Below are 21,289 nucleotides of genomic sequence, written 5' to 3' on the forward strand. Positions count from 1 at the left end.
AAAGTTTGTCAATTCAGTAATACATTACTATTTCAGTAATTGAAATTGAAATTCATAAATTGTTCTTGTCTTTAAAAAAAAAAATGATCACTTGAATTTACATTTCAGTCATGCAATAAATCTTACAATCTTACAGACAAAAATTATTAGATTTGACTGCACTTGAGTCTCCTGCTGCTTTTACTTCACAATTACTTGCTATCATTAACTCCTGCTGTTTAAGTCCAACATTGGACTCAGTACTTGTTAGCTTATAAGGTTTTTTTTTGCCAGGACATCAGCAATACTGCAGTTGTGGTGAAAGTCAGACAGTTGTCAAAGCCTGCAAGAGTTTGCACATGCTGTTTAAGTGTTTTTTACTTTACAAGGACTCTTTATTTTCTATTCTTTAGACACCAGTATACAGAGGCAACATAAACTTTGATCTACCTGATCATAGGACTGTGTCTGCTCTACATTACAACAGACAACGATTTGGAGAAGTTTCTTCATGCTGTGTCTGAAGACGGAGGGACGGAGGGTGGGGAGTGAAACCACTCAAATTGGGAAAAATGTCGGATTTCACAATACGGACAGTGTTTTATAGACTCCTAGGTAGAAAACCACAATGAGCAGGGCCTTGGAAGGCAGTCAGTTTGAATCTGAATAGAATTGTGAGCAGTGGGGGAGTTTTATATCAGGAAAGCATCTGCCAAAAGCTCTTGCATATTTTTCCACCTGGAAACAGAAGATTATGCAACCATATGTTTCCAAGCTGGTCGTTTTCTTTTTCAGTGAATTGCTTTGTATTGTATCACAGGTCTTACTAAAACTACCTTGGGACATATATTTAATATTAAACTTTCATAATGCAAGAATGTGTGTCAAAATGACAAATGTTTTACCTCTGCTCTTCATTTGTTTTTCTTCCCTTTTTTTTGCAGTGCATGCTGGGATAGGCTGCAGTCCGACAAACATGCAGAGGAACAAGCTAAAATAGAAAAAAAAGAAAAGAATGAGTTCAATGGCTAATGTTATGACAAATCATTTTAAGGCCGATGTGTTTTTTCCTGTTTTAAAATGTTAATATTATCAATATTATTCAGAATCTGCACGTCAGCACAATGAAGCAATTTTAAATGAATAAAATACCAGCAAGTTTTAGCCACTTTATAAAATAATGAAATGGTGGGCAGATGATATCCACGAGAAAAAAAGGACACTCAGAGGAAACAGATTAGCTTGTGTCTCATTAGAAAATGAGAATGAGACGTCGTAAAATAGTACATCATTTCAACAAAACCATCTTGACCAGTCTGTAGAGACTTAATTACGAGTGACATCATGATGTCTTTATGAGTTAATAGGGAGGCTGAGAGCAGGATAAGATATGGAGTCCAGACACTGACGGTGGTGGAGGAAGGATGCAGGACGAGCAGAGGAACTGGACCCGGACTCTGATAAGATGGACTGCTTGGAGGTGACTGGGTTGGCAGAGGGTCACAGCAATATGCACCGCAACGGCAGCATGACAGAGAATAAAAGACAAAAAGATTTTAAGTTTGGCATCGGGATGATTGATTTATAGAGGTTGTGGCAAAAGTGTGGGTTCATATTTGAGAGTAAATGCCCCTAATGAGCTCTTCCACAAAGTGTAGAGAGACAGAGAGGAGGAGACTGATATTAAGGAGGGGTGCACTTTGAATTAACAATGACTTAAAGCTTCTGTTAGGATTCTATTACTGGTTATGAAACAGACTGAAATATTGGTAGAAGATGAAGATGTCTCTGTTTGAGCACAAAAAGCAACCAAGACAATAATTTACAAGACTGACTATTCCTCTGAGTCAGTTTTTGTTGCCTGAAACCACTGCTGATATTATGTTCGGCTCCTAAAAGGCAAGAGGAATAGATCTTTTTTTTTTGTTAAAAGGACAACTTACACATGTACAATACAAAATTAGCAAAGAGGTAAAAGGTACTACTTTGTCCAAAGGAGGCGCCAAAATCAACACGAACAGAAAAGTTCCTCAAAGAAGCTAATAAATGACAATTAAAACAGTATTCCAGATTAAACTTAGTCTAAAGTTCACTAAAGTGTGGATCACAAAGGCATGGTTATAACAAAACTTGTGAAGATGATGATGATTTTTAAATAAAAAACATATTATGCTTTCTTTTCTCTGTTTATAATATGTATTTTTCCTTATGTTTAACTTAGCATTTATCTGCAGTAAATCAACTGCCCTCTGTTGCAGATGTTTACACTGATCAGAATTTGTTTATTTCTGTGAAATTAGAGCCAGACTAGAGGCTTCAGCCTTTCCCTATTCGTGACAGGAAACAAAAAGGAGAAGAAATAAAAAAAAGTCTTCCGGTTACTGGTGTATCAACAGCATGCAAACAGATAAATACACACACACTTTGTTTGCGACATTTGAACTGTTGACTAGGCACATGGACAGCCCGCACACTTATTTGCAATCTTTAAACTCTGAAGACCAGACACGTGGACAGTGTCAGATCCAATGTTGTACAAAATAAAGAAGAGAGAGCGACCTAAAACTCCTAAACATTGAGGACAGCGTGCACTGGGACCTTGATGGAACAACACAGAGATACGACTGAATAAATACCAGGTCAGTTACAAAACCTTACATAGTAGTTATCATATAAAATCGAGGTAGATGTGCTCACTTAAACAAATGCTGTTTGCATAAAGGCAAGGCAACCAGTCATACATGTGATCAAACTATAGCCTTCCAGAAAGTGAAATTATTAGATACTCATACTGTGAAAGGTATCAATGCCAACTGAACATGTGCACAATAATGATCTACACAACTGCAAAACTGTATTGGATATCAACTTGTTTTAAAAAGTACATACTTCTTAGTTAAATCATTCTTTATTTGTTTCTTGTTTTTCTTGTGTGTTTTTTTTTTAGATAATTACTCATGGAGAGTTTTACAACCTTCCCCCTGTCCTCTGGCAATCACAGCAGTCGCACCAACAGCACATGTTCCCGTGACAATGTTCTGAAAACGGTGGTTTTTCCGGTTCTCTACTCCTTTCTCTTTCTGGTCGGGCTGACCCTTAATGGGGTGGCGGTGTGGGTGTTTTTTCGCATCCCATCCAAGTCTCACTTCATCATATACCTGAAGAATATTGTGGTGGCAGATGTCATCATGACCTTAACATTCCCTTTCAAGGTAACTTATTCATTTATAAGGCACACTGAATAAAACTGTAACTGATGTGTTTATCAACGTTTGTTTTTAACTACATCAAATGGATTAGTTGTGGGGCATGCATGAGAACAATGTCAGAAAAAGAAGGTTGTAAAAAAATCTCTTCTTGATGAGTTCTTATTCAAGCGATTTATTGAACGTCAATTAAGGTCATGAGTTATTTTTCTTAATATTTATAACATATTTCTAAAGGGTACCAGCAGCCACTTTTAAAAGCCGTCATTTTGAGTTTCTGAGTTCCTAAAACACAAATCGTGCATAAATTGTTTGAACAATTTTAATTAATACATTTATCAATTTAATCTTTATACCCTACAAATCGCAATTTGGCATCCCAGATGTTTTTATTCATATATTTCCATATTAATTAGTAAATGATTTTCAGTATTAGAGGTATCTACTGTATCTCTAAAACCCTTTATTGACAATTTGGCATCCCAATTGTTTTTTTTTTTTTATTTCCAATAGAGTAGGAAATTATTTTCATTGTTTTAAGTTAGTACTCAGTCTCTAAAACAATTTGTTAAAAATTTGGCATCCAAAATATTCTTCTTTCTTTATAAATAACAACAAATGTTTTTTCTGATTATTAAGGGGGAGAATCCAGCTTATTCCGTAAGCTTATCAACTTTATAATATACTTTGGTTTAATGTAAGTCTGTGTTTCCACAGGTGTTATCAGACTCCAACATCGGCTCGACTGGGCTGCGTATATTTGTGTGTCGGGTCTCCTCAGTGCTCTTCTACCTCACCATGTACATCAGTATCCTCTTCTTCGGCCTCATCAGCATCGACCGCTGCAGGAAGACCCTCAAGCCGTTCAGGGGGACTAACGCTGCCCGGTTAGCCCGTCGCAAAGTCCTCTCAGGGGCCATCTGGACGTTCCAGCTCATTCTCTGTCTACCTAACGTGTTCCTGACGAGTAAAACGCCCAAGTCTCCATATTTTAAGTGCAGTGAACTGAAGAGCGACGCTGGGCTTTACTGGCATGAGGTTGTGAATTATGCCTGTCAGGTCGTTTTCTGGAGCAACCTGGTGACTGTGGTGGTTTGCTACACTCTAATCACAAAAGAGCTGTACAGATCCTACTCCCGCACCAAATCTCAGGGCACCGGGGCAACTATTTGTAAAGCATCAAGTGGAGGCACCGTTCGAAAGCCAGGACAGGCTAAAAGAAAAATGAGCGCAAACGTGTTCCTGGTTCTGGCTGTGTTCTTTGTGTGCTTTGTGCCGTTTCACTTTGCCCGCGTGCCGTACACGATCAGCCAGACCCATGTGGTTATGTTTGACTGCAAACTCAAACTCTTCTTCTTTCAGCTGAAGGAAAGCACGCTCTTCCTCTCATCCTCAAACTCTCTTCTGGACCCTCTCATCTACTTCTTCCTCTGCAAGTCCTTCCGGACCACTCTGTTCAAGACCCTGAAGCTGCCGCATGGTACCTGTAGCAGGCTGCTAAAGAGAGGGTCGGACACGGACACAGACAGCACGCCTATGAGAGACTCCTCTGTGTGTACATAGGGCCATTACAAAAAATAAAGAGGTTTTGTTTTTAACATTATGAAAGACAAAGTGACCTATTCTCTCACTTGTGTTCATCCCCATGTTGACAGTCATTCCTAAAAACCAACATGAAATGACTATTGCAGAGCATATTCATGCTGATGAAAATCACAAAATGATTACATTAACATATTAAAACCATGAGACCATGAGAAATGTAATCGTGCCTCTTTTTAACAGTCAGGTGTATCACTTGAATATTGAACGTGAATATTTGCCCTAAAAATGTAAACAAAGGCTGTTTTGGTAACGTTCTGTCAATCTCCTCATCTGATAGCCTATACCTGCCATACTGCAGCAGTAACTGCAGTATGGCAGTAAATGTATTTCCTGTTAGGAAAGAGAAGTCAAGAAGCACAGACATCCACACATTGTTGACTTACAACTAAACCTGGAATGATTTTTTTAAGGTTGTCCTTTCTGTTCTCTATTCCACTTAAAAACAACATCCTGAAGTTCCTCTTTTAGATTGTCACAACTCTGAAGAAACAGCATGTATTCATTTAAAAAACTGAAGATATAACTAATCCTCTTCCTACCTTTATATTTAACCTCAACTTTGACCAATAAACTCATGTCACTAAAGATCTTTTATTGTTCAACATGCATGATTCTTTTGGATATTCTAACAGTATAGCAGATTAAATTTGATGTGAACTCTACATGTGGGATTTTCTTTTCTTTACTGTTGCTTCAATCAAGAATGCTTGTCTATGCAGTAACCAGCTAAGGACAAGTGAAGTACCAAAAGACAGGCCAAAAGGGCACTTCCACAGGACTGGGTTATGTTCTGTTGAAATGCATAAGCTGAAATTTTGGACAGATCGGTTCCAGAGAAATTATAACGAAAAAGAAAGTTATTATACTTCTGCAATTTGGTTGGTCCAGTGGTTATTCGACGGTTGGCATTTTTTTTCACACATTTTTTAACTCTACCCCAGTTTGATCTTAAGCACTTAAAGTGTACCTCCTCTTGTTGAGAAAGTACCTCTACCCTTAATGCGCTCTATTCACTAGTATCATTGACTGAATTTCAAAATGTAACTAATAACTTTTTATTTCTAGGAAAGGAATAATAAACTCTAAAAGTCAACATGATTAGGTTAATAATTTTACTGATAGGAAAATAATTGAAGAAACATTTATTGTCAAACAATACCTGGATTTGAAGTTCAAGTCCAGAGATTGAATTATTGTAAACTGAAAAAATATGGTTAAGCCCAATATATGCCATTTGAATACTTTTTCCCTCCACAGCAGCTCTGTATTCATGGATTTGCATCTTTCTGGTTGAATTGGCTCGAACATCTTCGGTCAACCATCTTTGGAAGGTGTTAACCATGCCAGGTGTTCCATTGTGAAGGTAAGGACATCATGACCATCGGTAAGTGACTTAATATTGTGTAAAATGTGTTGTAATAAATGTTTCAGATTAGATATAGGTGTGACTAGGGACATTACATATTAGATTTAGTTATTTTGATTTTTCTGGATAGTTAACTTTCTCAATATTATCTGAAGCAAAGGTAACGTTTTCCTCCTGTAAAGGATGACAAATTGCCTAAAATAATTGAATTTGGTTGTTTGACAAAAGCAAAATGATAAAAGTCTGATGAAACCTAATCATGCTCAGATACGTATTTTGCACAGAAGCCTTAATTTGGCTCAACTACATGAATGCCAAACAAGTGCTTTTCTCTATCAACAGTTAAAGCAGGTAGTTTCTATTGTTGGAGACCATTCTCTATATGTTCACACGTAAAATAGGTTTAAGCTTAACTGCACAAAAGACACTAATTTAAACACATATCACTCAGGGGTAAAGCAGAAAAAACTGATAACACGTTTTTAACCAATAGCAAAGAAAATCAGACAAATTAAAGAATCTTTGAGGCAACAATGATATTGAGGGCAAAGGGATTGCGACTATTATTTGGTATATATGTATGTTATCCGTTTTTCTTTATTTCTATCTTTTATTTCTAAAAGCCTCCTTTGGACAGGTGTTGCAGATTATATTGCTATAAACAAATAGAACAGTGCTGTTAGAGCACAGATGTTTCTGTATGTCCATATCAAATAAACAAATACATATTAAAAAAAACTTTGTTACTGTGTGAGGTAGTAAAGTAACTTAACCTGTTTTTATTTTGCATGTAGAAAACAAAATCCAACAGTGACATAACTTCTCTTATTCAGAGTAGAAAGTGGAAGTGTCAGGTTCCAGGACGCATTCAAATGCTCCGGTTGAGCATTCAAAACCAAATTATAGTAACAAATGTTTTGCGTAATGATGAATGCAAATCAGGGTAGGCTGAGGCACATTTAGAGCAGTTGTTGTCTTAGGCAGGTGCCCCGGCAGTGACTGGCCACAGAAAAATGAAATCCTAACTCACATCAGCCCAATCAATTAAATCTGAAAATGGAATGAACGTGATGTTTTTTTTCTCACATCGCTACACAATGCTTTACATAAATTCATGCAAATAAGTCTTTCATCCACTGATGCAAACAGTGTCGATATCGGTCTGACCTTAAAAGCCTACACAGGCTAACTCCCTGATTACCATTCCAAGGAGTTGTTCCGAGACCAGTTCAAGATTAAATAGGCTCTGCCAAAAATTCAGCAATGTCAAAAAACCTGTTGACTTGGTCTTTTATCCCTGTGTGTCTCTTTCTTACCCCAGATTGAACAATGGCGTCCAACTACACTGCACAACACTCTGATGACTGCGCTCCCTTCAGCTTTGTGACAGTAAATGTTGCCGTCGTGTGCCTTTACTTACTTCTGATCCCCTTTGCATTGCTGCTCAATGGGGTAGCTGCATGGGTGTCCTTTCACCTCCCGTCTTCGTCTACCTTCATTGTGTATCTAAAGAACCTGGTGGCTGCTGACCTCCTCATGATACTGATGCTTCCGGCGAAGGCAGCTAGCAAGCTACCGGGAGCAACAGTGTGGTTGCGGGCGTTTGACTGTCGCTACTCTTCCGTCATCTTCTACAACTGTTTGTACACGAGTATCACCTTGATGGGTCTCATCAGCCTCGACCGCTTCTTCAAAATTGTTCGCCCATTTGGGAAGCTGTTAGGACAAAGTGTTACCTTCAGTCGTGTTACATCCAGCTTGGTTTGGTTGCTGTTATTTACCTGCACAGGTATCCCAACAATCATTCTGACAGACCAGAGTCCTCTAAATATAACAGCAGATTTCTGCATGTCCATGAAAAGTCCAGCTGGTGTGACCCTTCACAAGTATGTAGTCCTCTTCATGGAAGCCCTATTCTGGCTCGTCGGCATACTGATTGTGTTCTGCTATGTATGCATCACCCTGAAAGTCCTGCAGTCCTTCAGAAACTCAGGGAGCAACAACAGCCAAGGGAAGAAGAAGACCAAGCTACGAGTCTTCTCGATTCTTCTGGTGTTCTTTGTGTGTTTTGTGCCTCTGCACATTATCCGTATTCCCAGCACATTGCTTGAAGTGATGGATATTGGTGGCTGCACGGAAATGTGGGTGACAACAGGCCAAACATTATGCCTGTGGCTGTCGACCACTAATGCTTGTCTGGACCCTGTCCTCTACGTATACCTGTGCAGGGAATACAGAGACAAACTGGTGGACATGCTGAAAGCTAGAGGCATCAGTGTCCGGTTATATTCAGGTGAAAGAGAGGAGACTTCGCAGTAGAAGTAAGTCATTTATTAGTGGGGAAAAAAACTTTTGAAGTGTGACACATTTAAAGCTCCTGCAGGTTCAATTTGATCTTTGGCGCCACCTGTGGACAAAGCCATAGCCTAACTTTTTACCATTTTACTGATACTGTGCTGGGTATGTTTAAGAAGTGTTTTCTGATTTAAAATATTGGCCTACTGTCTTTTAAATGTGCATAGCACTAACTTATCTTTACGTTCTCTGCGGTGTGCTGTCAATATCATGTACTGACACTTACCCAGCAGTAGAAGTTACAGGCAATAAACACAACTAAATACAATTTAATAAGGATTTTATTCATGAGCTACTTTCAGGAAGTAAGGGACCTTAGCAGTCTTACACTGACTTACTGGTATGAGCTTTAAATGTGATGCTATACTGCCCTCTAGTGACCTAAGTAAGATTGTCCATATACTGTCCAGTGAACACGATGATGATTGATTTACTACATCAGATAGATATGACAGTTTATTGACAGAGTACAAAAGTTTAAAAATGTAATATACACGTTTGTCATTGCTTACAATCAAATGAGTTATAACGTTTGAACACATGAAGCTCTATGTTAAACTCAGTGGTCAGGTCTCAGTGTGTGTCTCTATGCAGTGACATGTACATGTACTTATAGATATATATATTTATTGGATATGGGATTTTTGTTAATAAATTTGAGTTTGTAGTTACATAAAGTTTTGCTTTGTTTTCCTGTTTGTGAAAAATTCAGTTATTTGTGTGACTTTTATTGCACAAGAAGTAACCCAAGAGTCTAAACAGAGATTCTTTTTCTGCAGCTCAGAGGCATCATATAACAGAACCATTAAAAGACCATACCCTTTGTTTTAGTTGTTGAAATGAGTGGTAGTATAAATCATTCCACAACGATTCTAATCACCATGTATCCAAGTTTTATAGCTTCCTCATTTAAGAGCTTTGTTAAGTTAAACTGATTCTTATATTCTGGTTTTCATTATCTCTGTAAGTCATTAACAATGTCATTGTGCAGCAATGTCTACCTCGATGCAAACAGTAAAGTTAGAAATGAAATGAAATACCAATGCAACCACTTTGTTAGTCAGCACAATTTACTGCAGCTTTCACATTTGGAAACTGACGCGTGCTTTTACTTCTTGGCAAATTATTTTAAATGGCTTTATTGAAATTGAACTAGAAACATAAATCTACTGGGGGTCACCTGCACTCTCTTTTTTTTTTTTGCAGAGTGGCCAGTTTAGTTGCTTTCAAAGCTGAGGCCCCCTGTAGGTTAGATGATGTCACTGCACCATTTGCTGCAAGAACAACTCATTTACTCTTGTTTTAAATGATGTAATCAGGGGTGCTGTTAGCCTTCCGGTTAGTGCGTTCGCCTCATGTACAGATGCTTAAGTCCACAAGAGCGGGTATAGCTTGGGTTTGAATCCGACCTGTGGCTCCGCTCCTGCATGTCATTCCCCAACATCTCTCTCCCCGGTTTCAGACTTTATCCAGTGTCCTATCTCTGAATGAAAGGCATAAAAAGCCAGAAAATAAATCTTAAAAAAAGATGTAATCAATCAGTCATCAAAGTTTCCATTGAATTCATTATATTAACCAATAAAGCTACAATATTTGACATCAAGGTATATCTGTTAACATCAATACACAACAAAAAGATGGCAAGCAGTGGAAATATGATGTGTATTTAATCTTTCTAATGATGCTCAGCTAGAGCCAAACTACATTACATTCGTCATGATTAATGATTTCAAGGATTATGACCAGAATGATACATGGAGAAAACTTTAAGGTTGGTGTAACTGGTCCGTGGAAAAAAAAAAAAAATCAGACTCTGATCAGTTTTGGAAAGACAATACAGAAGCAATAATATCCGATCCAAAATGTAATCCAAAAAAAACAAAGAAAGAAACATAGGAGACTCCAAAACCCAAGCGTTCACCCCATCTACTCATTTATCCAATCACTGCTCCTTTCTCACGACGGGCTGTGTGTATAATGCATATTTTGTTTTTGGTTAAAGACCACTACGTTTTTCCTAGTTTTGCATATGTTCCCAATTCTGTCCTCACTGATGAGACATTGATTTGTTTGCCAGGTACATCCACAGTGTGTCTTCAACACCTACCATTTCAGTTCATGCACACAGATCCGTGCTGAAGCTTCGGTTTTGTGAGGACTGAGTCGAGTCATCAACGGTAAGTTATTATCAAGATGTCTTCTTTTTTTATGACTAATTCATAAAAAAAAAAGTAGATCAAGAGCTGCATGAAGGAAGTGATGTATATTTAGAATTAGAACTGGGATTTTAAATTATTTGTAAATATGTATTTTTTTCATCTTATCTGTTCTTGTTATTTGTTTTTAATTTTTTACCACAATGAGATGAAAAATTTACCACAAGATTTCTCTGTACATCTGTAACAATAAAGTATTCTATTCTATTCAAAGAGTTGCTACATCTTCTGCTGTGTCCTTTTGAAGAGGTCTCAAATAACACTTTGAGCACAGCAAGTTCACACAGTATCAGAAAAATGACCACAATTGTGGATAAAAGTTGCAGGAGAATAAGCAGTTTGTTGAAGTTGAAGCTACACCCAGTCAAGGTTATTTCAGCTTGACAGAAAGCTAAAAGATACTGAAACATAAAGTGCTTTGATTTGGGTTTAAAGCCATTCGGGGAGCCCTGTGCTTCTCACATTTTTTATCTCTTTCTTTACAAGAATTAGGTATTTGGAAAAAAAAAAAAATGGCCAGTGTAGGGAACTACTGAGGGACACTCATTGTTCCCCTTTATACCTCATTGAGTCAATCAGAAGTAAAAGAAGGACTCAGAAAACTACAAGCAACCCTTTATTGATTCTATTCTATTAGTATTCAGATTGTTTTTATTTGACATTTTTTGTTTAGTGTGATCAAATGTGTTGTAAAATGGCATTGATATGAAATGAAAAAGATTAAAAAGTTTTCTTTATAAAAAAAAAAAGGGGATATATTTCACACTACTCTGCAGTGAACACCACGTTAAACAACTTGCTGCTTCTTTTTCTTTGCTAAGCTTGCAACTGTGACAAACAGAAGGGACAAAAAAATGGATGCATGGATGGATCCATTCGACATAATCCAGCAGGGTGAGTAAAGAAATCTTTGATGTTATAAAGTGGAAAAACAACCGACAAGATCATACAAAACCTGAAATATAATGATAACGTTTCTTTGTGTGTTCTAACATGTATTTCCATCTTCCTCAGGCGCAGCGACGGCACTGAATGAAACATCTTACAATGAGTCGGGTTGTGAAGGTTTCATCTACGACCCACACATTGCCCCTGCTCTTTACTTTCTTTTATTCCCCATAGCTTTGTTGCTGAACAGCGTGGCAGCCTGGGTGTTTCTGCACCTCAAATCTGAATCCACCTTCATTGTGTACCTGAAAAACCTAGTAGCTGCTGACATCGTTATGACGGTCCTCGTCCCGATCAAAGCTGCAAGTGACCTGCCGGGCGCATCGTACGTGTTGTTTACACTTTCATGCCGTTATTTCAGCACCATGTTCTACAGTACACTGTACACATGTATTACTCTGTTGGGCTTGATCAGTCTGGACCGTTTCTTCAAGATCATGATGCCCCACAGCAAAGTGTTCAGTAATCTGACCTTTAGCAAAGTGGTCTCAGGATCAGTGTGGGTGATCTTGTTTGGAGGCTCCGCTCTACCAAATATCATTCTGAGTAACAAATCGCTCGCCAACATGACAGAGATCAGCACTTGCATGAAGCTGAAAGGCCCGGCCGGACTTGAAGCACACGAAATGACGGTGATTTCCTTGAATGTGCTTTTCTGGCTCATCAGTGTGGTGATTGCGGTTTGCTATATTTGCATCACAAACAAAGTGATCCAGTCTTTTAGAAACTCCGGCAGCAACAACAACCAGGGAAAGCAGAAGATCAAACTGCGCGTCTTTCTGGTTCTCATCGTGTTTTTTGTGTCGTTCGGACCGTACCACATTATCAGGATCCCCTACACTTTTCAACAAGTCAACTACTCCTCCACCACCAGCTGCTCCTATTTATTAGGAGGGTTTGCAAAGGACCTCAGCCTCTGGTTTGCCACCACCAACATCTGCATGAATCCACTTCTCTACGTGTTTCTGTGCAGGGAGTTTCAGGAAGCGCTGAAGTCCATGATGAATAGTTTGTCTGTCTCGTTTTGTGGAGCCTCTGCAGAGAAAGCAGGAAGCTCTGTGCCAAAGACTAGATTCTGACAGAGCTGGTTGCCATGTTCAGCTCTGAAATGTTCATTATGTTGATTACTTTGTAGATTCAATGTCAGATTATAGTCTCATTTATAGATGCTGTATGAGCTGTCTATTTATAGAGTTCTGCTCTGTCATGTTAGAGTGGCACTTTAAATATTGTGAAAACCACTAACAGGAAATACAAGAAGGATGGAGATAAACAGTGTGCAGTCAGTGAGGAGATGTGAGCGTGCTGTGTTTATGTCAACAAACCATGTTTTTTATATTACAATAAATTTAAAAAGCAAATAGAGTTCTTCAGAAACAAAGATAGTAACTGACGCAGTCATGAAAAGCAGGCTGAAGTACGTCAATATTTGATTTTCATACTCGTGTTGTATGATTGTGGTTACAGAAAAAAAAAAGTTTATGCTTGTATAAAGCTCTGCAGATTAAATCATATGCCAATATCATCACTTCCTGCAGTGCTCATCACATTTCACATGAAAAGTGACTAAATGCACAGAGCAAAAGATGTTTGAAAATGATCAGTTCTCCTCCTCTAATCTAAAAGACACCAAATAAAGTGCGCAACAAGTTTTTGATTATGTGAGTGTGACTTGTTCGTGTCAAAGTAAAATTCAAAGTCCAGATAAGTTTGTTGATTTATTAAACAAAAGAGTGAAGAATTATTCCAAACAAAAAACAATGACGATGATGGTCAACTGAAAATAATCAAACCCACTCAACCTCTTGAGGCATACTGCAATGCACAGCTACAAATAAGGTAAAACCACAGCCACTGCAAATTACCAGGAAATGATATCAAAGCAAAACATAACAAATAATCAACAGAGGTTAAAAAAAAAAAAAAAAAAATACACATTATGGCTCCTACAGTTACTGCAGGCTCAGGGTTTTCTAAAAAAATCTTCATTTTTTGTGTGTATTAAACTCAGTAAAACATCTGTAAAATTGTATTTTCTTGGTGAATAGTAGTAATAAGTATTTGTTGGCGTAGCTCATTAAGACACGTTCTTTTTATGGTTTTATTTAGCTTTTCTATTACGGGACAGTTGCACTCCAGCAGCCCTATAAAGTGAATAATAATCCACAAATGGACCGAATTAAAATGTGTACAATACCTTAAAATACTCAGATGTGATTTATTAATAATGCACACTTGAAGAACAACACCATTAAACAAAGATCAAATAAGAACTGATGCAACAAAAGGCAACAAAAAAAAAAAAAAAAATCCTTTCTGAGGGGCCAAACAAGCCTCTCTGTTCTCTGAAAGCAGCACGGGACCCTGAAGAGGCCGAGACGGGTGAACCTATAGCTGAGAAATGGTTCGATCCCCCTGCAGGGTGAAACACAACAGAGGAGGAAAAGGGACACACAGGACAGAAAGACATGCAGCCGTAACAGGTTTAATAAACCAAACAAGCAAAGTACCGGTAAGCCTTTTTTCTTCTGAGGTTTTATTTATGTAAACCACTAAACCACTGCTCCTGAGTTTGCTGAGATCATGAACAGGAAACAAAAGGTGTTCTGGTAAATGTAGTCGTACTTGGGGTGCAGTGTAAAAATGTCAAACATGTTTTAAAGAAACAACAAAAACGTGTTCTTGTCACATGAGATAAAGATTAACTTGAGGTTTTGTTGTTGAACACGTCAGTTCTCATATACTTATTTCCCCTGTCGGTCATATTTCCTGGTCCTGACCCAAGCTAACCCACAGAGGAAATAATTCTGTTGTTCTCAGGATGCACTATTTTTAACAAGATAGGACAAAAGGGAGTCACACTGTAACAAAGCCAAACTGATCCCAGAGAAAGTGCAAGGGACAGCGCTTTCACTTCTTCTGAACTAAGTTTTGCATTTACATACTTCTGTGAAATAGCTAGCATTTATTGTAAATAAATGAAGAAAATCACAAACAGGAACAAGTCTGCGCTGCACTGGTCAGAGACTCAAATTGGACTGAGAGAGAAAGACAGATAAAGGTGGGTATGAGAGGTCTATAGATGTGTGTCGAGCAATGAGTCTGTGGCTTTGGTGTTCGATCTGTCAACACGCCACGGAGCCTGACGCAAGCTAGCAGAGGAAGGGGGACTGGCACGGAGCAGAACAAGGCTCTCGGCAGACAATTGGAGCAGGAAGCGAGGAAGGAAAGGGGGCTTTCACCCGGAGGAAGACTGGCAAACTCGTTGGGATTGTGACAAGACAGCCACACAGTAGCTGCAGAGACCACCCATTGTAAGAGCATCAAACACACACATGCACTTAAAGAGAGAGAGAGAGAGAGAGAGAGAGAGAGAGAGAGAGATACAGAGGAACACAGGCAAGCTGAAACCTTTATAGGGTTGTAGGCTGTCTATGTCTAGAAGGATTTAAACAAACTAAAGTAACACAGGGGGATGTCAATTGTTTCTTTTGGTTCATTAGCTTCCTGTTCGTGAGAAGTGGAAAGAAGAATTTGATAATCCTCTCTTCCTCTTTTTGAAATAGTGTATTTATTCACAGCTGTGCAATATCAATCCTCACGTCTCCTGCAGTCACAGAGCATAAGGACACAAGACGAAGGTAAGAATCAATTACTGTAAATCTTCTAGATTAAATCCAAGTCTGAGCGGAGCAAAGTTTGTCCAAGAAGTAAATTCATTTTAGTTTTCTCAGCAAAAAGGACGAAAGATTGCCTGTGATGTAAAGCTTGGTTGCCATAGCACCTGTGTCAGGGCTCAGTGTTATTCAAAGCAGCTAGGTTTTCAATGTAAAGGCAGCACAACAGGCAGATATACTGTCAGACATGCAGGAGGAGAATTCAGAACGAACAGATGGAAGAGTTTGTTTGTTTGATGCATTCAGAGGTGTAACCATGCAAACCCACTGCTCCACTAAATAACAAGTCCAACCGTATATTACTGAATCTTCATCTCAAGCTACAGAAACAGAGCCATTACACTTTATAAATGTTTTAATTCAAGAAAAATATTTTTATGCTCCAGCGGAAGTGGTTGCAATTTATTGAGATTTGACATAAGGGTATTTTAATTTTCAGATTTGAGTCTTGAAAAGAGAAAAAATAATAACAGAGCTAATCACCTACTGACCAAATACAGTAGCCGTTGCATCATTCTAGGTTCTGTGAAAAAAAAAAAAATGGAATTTTTAACTTAATTTATGTGTATGATTTAGGCTACTTTAAATATTGAGTATATTATGCTCCTCTCCCTCTCTCTACGACATTGTTTTTTCTGCTCTGTGGGGCGGCTGTGGCTCAGTGGTAAAGTCGGTCATCTCTCAAGTGTCCAGGGTTTGATCCCCAGCTCCTACAGCCACATGTCCGATGTGTCCTTGGGCAAGACACTTAATCCAGCTGCTTCGTCAGTGGCGTATGAATGTGAGCGAATGGGATAAATTACTTCCGATTGTCACTTTACATAGCAGCGTCTGCCATCAGGGTGTGAATGTGTACGTGTGACAAGCTGTGTAAAAGCGCTTTGAGTAGTCAGAAGACTGGAAAAGCGTCCTTTTACGATTTGCTGCTAACCTGTCTGATACTTATTTTGTGCAGTTAATTAGTTAGTTCATTAACTCACTGTACAATAACTGAACAGCCTCATTAGAACTTCTCTATCTCCACTATTAATGAGTAAATTATCTCTCCATTCAAATATTGCACAATTACATTTGTATATACATATAACTAGAGGTATACTTTCTTTTGAATAGATTTTGTTGTATTTATTGTGCTGTACGGCACTGCTGCTTCCAAAAAAAAGTTTTGACGTATTATTTTATGCATGGAAAAAGAAGTGCCAGTTCAGTCATATTTTATCTTTATGTCCTAGCTTTCTCATCCCTCTTAAGATCCACCAAAGATCCGAAAAATGAACACCAGCCTGTCAAACACTTCCATCAAGTGTGATCGGGACACCAGTGTGACGGCTGTTGTCTTCCCCTGCCTGTACAGCGTCCTCTTTGTAGTCGCCCTGATACTGAACTCTCTGGCTGCATGGATCTTCTTCAACATCCCCAGCACCTCAACATTTGTGGTCTTTCTAAAAAATGTGGTAAGACAAAAGGAGCTTTTTCTTTTTAAAAAAATAAATCTTGTTGCTTGTGCAAAACAACAAGGACTAATCTTTCCTTTTTTTAGGTGGTGGCTGATTTCCTGATGACCCTGACCATCCCTCTGAGAGTCTTGAGTGATGCAGGCGTGGGCTCCTGGAGACTACGTGCCTTCCACTGCCGGTACTCTGCCGTCCTCTTCTACATCACTATGTACATCAGCATCCTCCTGCTGGGCCTCATCAGTCTGGACCGCTACCTGAAGATAGTCAAGCCCTTTGGGAAGAGTGCTCTGCAGCGGGTCCGTGTTGGTCAAGTGCTGAGCGCCGTTATCTGGGTGGTGATGCTTTCTCTGGCGCTGCCCAATGTCATCCTAAGCGATCAGCCGGCCCGGGTGACTGGGGGCAGATTGAAGTGCACCTCCATGAAGAGCAAAGCCGGCCTGCTGTGGCACGAGGGATTCAACTACTTCTGTCAGGTAGATTTGAAGGCGTAGTTTGACAATACAGTTATTCATTCTCTTGGCAAGAGATCGTCACTAATGTCATGTTATCCATCCATGTGAGACAAATATGAACAAGTGCCAATAACTGGTGGGTTAATATTTAGACTGGAAACATGGTCAGCAGCATAGGGCCTGACACTGTGAAACAAAATCAGTCTTCCAGATTTGTTAAATGGAAAAATAGCTTTTAACAGACATTGCAACTAAAGGGCAGCAATTTGTATAAAAACTGATTTGCTTGAAGATAGAAAAAATCAAAGTAGTTGTGCCTAAATGTCTTATCAGTCTCAGAAATAATGGCAGAAAAAAACAAATACAAGTAATGTAAAAAAAAAAAAAAAAAAAAAAACTGGGTGCTGAATCCAGAATAAATGTTTAAATGTTCAGCGTGTTACAGACCATTTTCTCAAACATACACAGGTAGGACTAATTCATACTTGTCCAAAATAGGTACTTCTCCATCCCAGCATAGGTAGTCTCCACCATAGGTCTTTCAGCACCAGAGTAGTACATTTAATTTTTTATTTTTTTTTAAACTTTGCATGAATTAAATCCTTGACAATGACAAACACATAATATATTACATAAAGAGCATAAAATATGCTAGTGTATGGATTCTGTTATTGAACAAAGACAGGTATACAGTTTCCAGAACCTTGATTGTGCCATCAACTGTTGCTCTTAACTGTCTCAAAGAAAGCTTAGCAAATGCCTTGCAAGAGGTAATGCAGTGGTTTACAGTGGCTTTTACATAATGGTTGCAATGCTACCACAGCCACCTGACCTTTGCATTTCCTAATTACCGGTACTACTTAACTGTGTCGTGAGAAGATCTGTGAGAAGTTCCATTCTTGCTAAATGCTGTGGTCTGTACTTCACAGGTTGTTTTCTGGGGCACGCTGGCCTTGATGGTGGTTTGCTACACATTTATAAGCAAGAAGGTTTACGAGTCCTACAAAGCCTCTAAGAGCAAATCTCAAGCAACAAGCCGCAGAACCAAGGCAAAGGTGTTTGTAGTGGTGGGGGTGTTTTTCATCTGCTTTGCCCCATTTCACTTTGCACGCGTGCCCTACACTCTGACCCAGACGGGTAGCATGGCAAGTCACTGCCGGGCGCAGAACGCACTCTACATCGCCAAGGAAACCACTCTGTGGCTGTCAGCCACTAATGTGTGCCTGGACCCGCTCATCTATGTGTTTCTGTGTAGGGTTTTCAGGAAAAAACTGACAGCCGCACTGTGTCACAAGCCGCTCCACAAAGCTACCATGGAGTCTCCGACACTGACGTCAACCCAGCTGGAGATGTCACACATAGCCCAAAGTAATGATTAATTACTGTAACTGTGTAGGCGGCGGGAGGCCAAAAGAAGGAGTATTACTTGGATAAATATATATTTTTTAAAGGCAAAGGTTGTAAATATTTTAATGCAAGAGTACAAAGTAGTTATGCCAACCATGAGAAGTTTTTTTTGATAAGAGTACTTAACCAAGCACTTTTGTTTGCTTAGTCATCCAACACGTTTCCTTTCTTGTGCTTTCTATCATATGTTGTACTTCCTCTGCTCTAATCTCCTTCAGACTGCACGTTCCCTTCACCGAACATTGGCTAAAGGGTAAACATGTTGAGCACGTAATCGGTCTCCAATGATCGCTCAGAGAAACCACGGACTGAACCGTTACACAAGCAGGGGGAACATAACTGCAATAGGCACAGCTTAGAGCTATAACTACTGTGTATAAAGAACAATAGTATTATCATAATAAAATTTATATTTTAGATACTAAATCTGTATGATGTTTGACTTCATTCAATCTTAGAAACAGAGATCAACCAAGCTTTGTCACCGGATTAACTGTTTGTCTTTCTTTAACTGGTTGAGTTCATGTGAACAAAGAAGCAAAAGCCTCGGTCAAATGGCAGCAATCTTTGTGACAAAAAGCAGCCAAATATAATGGAGTATAAAACCACCTGACCACACCTCCTCCACCTCGCACACTCAGACATCGATGGTGATAGGATTCAGAGCTAACATCCTCACGTATATGTTATAACACCATAACCACCAGTTTCTATTTTTAATAGAGGTGGCTGCTTGTGGCTCATGCTGTTTATCTAGTTTCGATTATAAAGAATACATTTTCTTATCGGCTATCTGAGGAACTTGTGATCATATTGAGCAAAATGAAATACAGACTGATAATCTATGCTGGAGGTTATTTTTTCAATCAAACCCAAATGTAAGCCTGATCTTCTAACGCCGCAAGATTTTGGAGGTAGACTTCTACAATATTGCACTGGCATTATTGCCTCACATTTCTTGCATTGAGCCGTAGAATGTAAATTTAAACAGTCCATGCATTGAACAAGCGGCAACAAAAAAAAACTGGAATAAATTGAGTTTTTTCAACATTGGCACAGCAGGACATTCACAAACTGGTTGTGCAGGATTAATGTCACCTCCCACCTGATTTACAATGGTGTCTGCATGCGGGTCTGATTAATGTAATAATGAAATATGATCTACCTCCACCTAACCCCCTGTCTGCTGACAGAGGCTTATATTTGGGCAGGAAATGAATGAGCTTCACGACGGTCGGAGCGGCTACTGCAGCCGGGGGAACGACCGTTCGTCACCCTCAGATTAAATCCTCTGACAGATGACCCTGCAGTGGTGAATTATATGAAATTCTAAATGACATTCATGGAAATTAAATAAACCCTGGAGATAGTGTTGCCAAGCAGTATACGCACAGACACAAGTTTGGGACAGAAAGGAGCAGGATAAATGTAGGGCAGGGAACTGTCAGTTTTATATGAAGGAAGTGTGTTAAAGGTTTACAGAAACAAGATGGTCCTGTTCACATGGCATTAACCCGTCAAGCATGTCAGTGATGCAAATCAGAGGTTTCAAAAACTGTTACATCTAGACACCAGAGGAATGGCTTTAAAGCAGCTTAGAGCTTATAGACTTAAACAGTAGGTACAAATGCTATTAAGAGATTCATTCATTTGTTCAAACAGGGAGGACAAAAATGCAGTCTTCTTCAATTTACACAAACTTCACTCAACACATAAGCTTAGCTAAACTAAAAAACATCCAGGCTAAAATGTGGCCACAGCTTTTTAATTTACATAAAAAAAACGACACCGGCAAGACTGTTGACTGCAATGGGCGAAGCTCATTGACGCCCTATATCCCATAAGGCAGTGGTTCCCACACTTTTTCTGTCAGGCCCCCCTTCAGATGAGAATACTTCAAGCCCCCCCCCCAAAAAATGACAAAATTCCTTTATTTTTTGGAATTCATTTCAAACTTGGTCTGCAAAGAGTACAGAAGACAACGTTTCAAGATGTAACAGCAGTCAATGCTTTATGTAGGTGTTTTTAAACCTGACTCTGAAGATGAATAACTCCCTTTGAATTAAAAAGTTGATGAAAATCTTTGGGGAATCACTTCCATGAGGGGTGAAGAGGAATAAGTAAGTAATCAAGTAAGTAAGTATAAAAAGGGAGAAGCATCAAGTCATTAAAATATGTAATGATTGAGGCCGGCCACCAGGGGGAGTGCAAATTATTTTTCCTAGAGTCTAAGCTCAAAATACAATTTTAGATTTTTAGTTTATTTTTAGAGTTTTGTGAATGTATATTTTCAGTGTATTAATAATAATATATCATCAGTAAGCAACATATTTTAATGATATTGTCAAGGACCATTTGTTTTTTTATCAGGACCTTTATATTATTTGTATTTTCCATTAATTATGCATAGCACTCTTGTACTAAGGATGCAAGACAAAAAGAAAAAAATGATCAAAATAGATTCAGCAGAACATTAGAGCAAAACGAGATTCTGTTGGGCAATGCATGGCGAGCACAGTTACATTGGTATAAAGCAAAACTCTAAACAAAAGAAGTAAACAATTGCACACGTCAAATTCACCACAAAAAAAAAGCACCTGTGGATTAGAGGTGAGCGACAC

At 38.8% G+C, this 21,289-nt stretch overlaps 4 protein-coding genes across 9 annotated transcripts; all 4 read left to right on the forward strand.

The window, feature by feature from the left end:
• The first annotated feature begins 2,382 nt into the window (after positions 1-2,382).
• On the forward strand, positions 2,383-5,392 carry p2ry12 (purinergic receptor P2Y12). The gene is made up of 3 exons (XM_020636161.3): positions 2,383-2,618; positions 2,927-3,191; positions 3,903-5,392. Exons 2-3 carry the CDS (start codon positions 2,937-2,939, stop codon positions 4,746-4,748), a joined length of 1,101 nt encoding a protein of 366 aa, XP_020491817.2. The 5' UTR covers positions 2,383-2,618; positions 2,927-2,936; the 3' UTR covers positions 4,749-5,392.
• Positions 5,393-7,151: 1,759 nt separating this feature from the next.
• On the forward strand, positions 7,152-9,315 carry LOC109985741 (P2Y purinoceptor 13-like). Its single transcript, XM_020636141.2, has one exon. The coding sequence runs from the start codon at positions 7,486-7,488 to the stop codon at positions 8,473-8,475; it is 990 nt and encodes a 329-aa protein (XP_020491797.1). The 5' UTR covers positions 7,152-7,485; the 3' UTR covers positions 8,476-9,315.
• Positions 9,316-11,719: 2,404 nt separating this feature from the next.
• On the forward strand, positions 11,720-13,852 carry LOC109985739 (P2Y purinoceptor 13-like; the record flags this gene model as incomplete). The annotated part of the gene is made up of 1 exon (XM_065960536.1): positions 11,720-13,852. A coding segment is annotated over one exon (1,035 nt), but the record flags the coding sequence as incomplete, so codon positions are not given.
• Positions 13,853-14,640: 788 nt separating this feature from the next.
• On the forward strand, positions 14,641-19,094 carry LOC109985715 (P2Y purinoceptor 13-like). Of its 6 annotated transcripts, none has more exons than XM_065960692.1 (5): positions 14,684-14,989; positions 15,242-15,316; positions 16,585-16,806; positions 16,893-17,282; positions 18,191-19,094. In XM_065960692.1, the coding sequence occupies exons 3-5, from the start codon at positions 16,624-16,626 to the stop codon at positions 18,638-18,640; spliced, it is 1,023 nt and encodes a 340-aa protein (XP_065816764.1). In that variant the 5' UTR covers positions 14,684-14,989; positions 15,242-15,316; positions 16,585-16,623; the 3' UTR covers positions 18,641-19,094. The 6 variants fall into 6 exon arrangements, with proteins under 6 accessions (XP_065816766.1, XP_065816764.1, XP_065816765.1 ...); XM_065960693.1 differs by having other exon boundaries at positions 15,257-15,316; XM_065960694.1 differs by lacking the exon at positions 15,242-15,316 and having other exon boundaries at positions 14,641-14,989.
• The last annotated feature ends 2,195 nt before the right edge of the window (positions 19,095-21,289 follow it).

This window comes from Labrus bergylta, chromosome 11 (assembly GCF_963930695.1).
Source record: "Labrus bergylta chromosome 11, fLabBer1.1, whole genome shotgun sequence".
Classification (NCBI taxonomy): domain Eukaryota; kingdom Metazoa; phylum Chordata; class Actinopteri; order Labriformes; family Labridae; genus Labrus; species Labrus bergylta.